General features: G+C 38.9%; 2 protein-coding genes across 2 annotated transcripts; both read left to right on the top strand.

Annotated features, from left to right (window-relative positions):
- The first annotated feature begins 534 nt into the window (after positions 1–534).
- On the top strand, positions 535–1,640 carry Tsp_12839 (hypothetical protein). Its single transcript, XM_003367349.1, has 4 exons — positions 535–642; positions 1,120–1,176; positions 1,228–1,385; positions 1,481–1,640. The coding sequence occupies exons 1-4, from the start codon at positions 535–537 to the stop codon at positions 1,638–1,640; spliced, it is 483 nt and encodes a 160-aa protein (XP_003367397.1).
- A 6-nt stretch (positions 1,641–1,646) lies between these two features.
- Positions 1,647–2,944, top strand: Tsp_12838 (protocadherin Fat 3; the record flags this gene model as incomplete). The annotated part of the gene is made up of 5 exons (XM_003367348.1): positions 1,647–1,713; positions 1,786–1,798; positions 1,854–1,937; positions 2,111–2,433; positions 2,457–2,944. Coding segments are annotated over exons 1-5 (975 nt in total), but the record flags the coding sequence as incomplete, so codon positions are not given.
- Positions 2,945–2,952: the final 8 nt, after the last annotated feature.

Genomic DNA, 2,952 nt, shown 5'->3' with positions numbered 1-2,952 from the left:
TCATCTCGATGAGGGGCAATTTAGTTGAAAGTTGGATTTTAAAAGGGGCACGTACACGTGTAGATATAGATATACATGTATTTAATAATTAATTTTTCTCATATGCTGTAAAGATGATTCTGGTTTATCATGATTATTTGACATTTGAAAGCGAAGAAAGATTTGGTGACGAACTTTTTAAATACCCCTGAAACGTTGTTTGCCCAAGTTGAACGAACGTACTTGTCGTGGTGGTTTTATCAATATTGTAACGAACAGTTGTAAAAGTTGTATCGTCATTTTTATGATAAAATTGGGTAAAATTATTTGAAACAAAAAGACAGAAAATAAAAAAACAATATTGTTTGTTGTTTCAGTCGAAAAGCAAAGTTCAAATAGTGGTGGGTAAATTTTTTTTGCTTTGTGTAAAATTTTTGTAGGGAAGCAATTTTGTCGAATTTTTACGTCTTCTCCCCCCCCAGAGCAACTGAGAATAAAGCTGACAGATGAAGTGTTGACAAATGGGGAACGAATAATAAAGGTTTTTCATAATGGATGAATGCGGTGAAAATTTGCTTGCAAAGCTGCAGTGGCCGTGCTAATTCTTCATCAGATGACGCGGGATACTTGACGATGGACTTTGTTACCAGCCATCTTCTGAATGTTTGACCCTCTTTTTTTCCTGGCATCCCGTCGCGAATAAATTGGAACCATTGTTGGGAAAAACTATTTTTTTACCCAAAATATATTATTTTGATTTTTCAAAATTGTTCATTATTCAAGCAATGTTTCAATGATTCTTCACTTTTTTCTTTTCTCCTTCCTCTTCCTCTTTTTTATGTTGCTATTTTTGTTGTTGTTGTTTAGATTTAATTAGATATTGTTCAGATCTTTAATTTGAAAATCAATCTTGCTTTTATATTAAGTATATGCGTACATATTGAACAGATGGTAGACACTTTGGTGAAATAGCTGGGTCGGTAGATGTTAAAAGCTAATATAAATATTTTTCATACTTTTTCTACTACCATTGCAGCTAATTTTATTTTGTTTAATGCTCATATTTTTTCCGAAAACCTTTATTCATTGAGAATAAATATCTCAGTTGAGTGAAAATTGAAAAGCACTGTTCTTGTTTAGCAAGCAGTAACAACAGTACCAGCACGAGCTATAAATATCTGTATAATATGTATGTATGTATATGTGTGTGGATGTATGTGGTGCTGAAATGAAAATCTATATATGCAGTTGAACAGGTGGCCATTTCTGTTTACTATGCGAATGCGCTTTTCAAGTGGGCTTTTCACGACTCTTTCATGGCCAATTTCCTGCTTGTTTGATGTCAAGCATCCGCTTGGCTGGCCAAAAGTTCTGATCGGAAAAAGTCAAGTACTTAGAATTGACCAGTCATTGGCCATCATATTGAATTTGTTCTCCTCTTTTGTCAATTGTGAGACAGTATTTCATTTTCTTCAACAGTTGTTTCATTAACTTTTTCCAGTCATGTAGGTTTCATTGTATATAATTGGTTGGTTGGTTGGTTATGTGAACTTTCTGATAAAGCGCGTACTTTGAAAATACGCTTCGGATATCTTTTCCAACGTGCCCGTGTTCATGTATGCATGAGCAGCACTGCTATTGATTGTCAAATGAATAAATGAAAATAAATGTTTGATCACCCGGTTATCTCTGCCCAGTGGAAGCATTCAACGTGTGCACATTGGTGTGAAAAAGGTTTTTTTCTCTTTCACACGACTGCCAATTTCACTCAAAGTGTAATAATCATTATTATTATTATTATCATAGAATTTGAACTAAGGTATTTGTCAATTTTCTTACCAACTCGAGAAAAAAAATTTTCCTTTCCCCTGTAGCATGAGAACCGTTGGAATTTTGAAAATAAAGTTGTATCTTCATGCACAGCATTGTTATCATGATTTAGTTCCACGTCCACCAGGGTCAGCTTATTAATAGTAGGAAATTGTTTTCAATCGATGAAGTCGTTTGATTTATTAAAGCAACGGATGCTTTATATAAAAAAGAGAATTGTTGCACATTGAGAATTTTTTATGTGCTTGTGAATATTTAATAAAATACATACTTTTTGTATTTTTTTATAGTTGATGCTTAGTTTCGGCTTTGTTATTTGTTGCCTACATGCATTCCATTTGGTTGTTTCGACGACCAATTCTAATTCGTCCACTAGTGCTGTTACGTTTGAATTCACTCAGTCCACTTATGTGGCTACAATATTGGAAAACACCCGCCGCAAAGTTTACGTGCAGCCCACTAGCAAAATGGGAATCTACTTATCTCCGGATCTCAAAGGCCACGTCCGTTATAGGATCATATCCGGGGACGCGGAAGGCTTTTTCAAAGCCGAAAGTGTCGTAGTTGGCAATTTTGCCTATTTGCGTGTCCATACAAAGTCGTTGTTGGATTTGTCGTTGAATCGTGAATCGAATGCACAATTCGAGCTGGTCGTCCGAGCCAGTGTGCGCGAGATCAAGCGGGAAACGTCGGCTCGGCTGTTGATCAAAGTGATCGACGAGAACGATCTGGCACCGATATTTCAGCCGGATCATTATTCGGCCGTGGTCGACGAACTGTTGGAACCGTTTTCAGTTGTGGTCAAGGTTCACGCGACCGACGCCGACGAGGGTCTCAACGGAGAGGTCTACTATTATTTGAAAGAGGCGAGCAGTTTTTTCGCCGTCCATCACGTTACTGGCGTGCTGAGCAGCGTCCGTCCGTTGCATTCGCTCGCAGGACGCAGTGTTCTGCTGACGGTGGTCGCCGAGGACCGGGCGGCGAGGCTTTTTGCCGACCAGGTTCCGGCATCCCGACCCAACGTCGCCCTCGTCACATCACCGTACGTCCAGCGGCGGCGATGGAGCCGTGCCAATTGTCTTGCCAGCGGTCGCTCCCTGACTGCGATGTGGTGCAAATCAAACCTGCGCCATCTGTACCTTG

This window comes from Trichinella spiralis, assembly GCF_000181795.1.
Source record: "Trichinella spiralis strain ISS 195 chromosome Unknown Scfld4422, whole genome shotgun sequence".
Classification (NCBI taxonomy): domain Eukaryota; kingdom Metazoa; phylum Nematoda; class Enoplea; order Trichinellida; family Trichinellidae; genus Trichinella; species Trichinella spiralis.
Note: the sequence above shows the minus strand (reverse complement) of the source record. Positions and strands in the feature narration are given on the sequence as shown.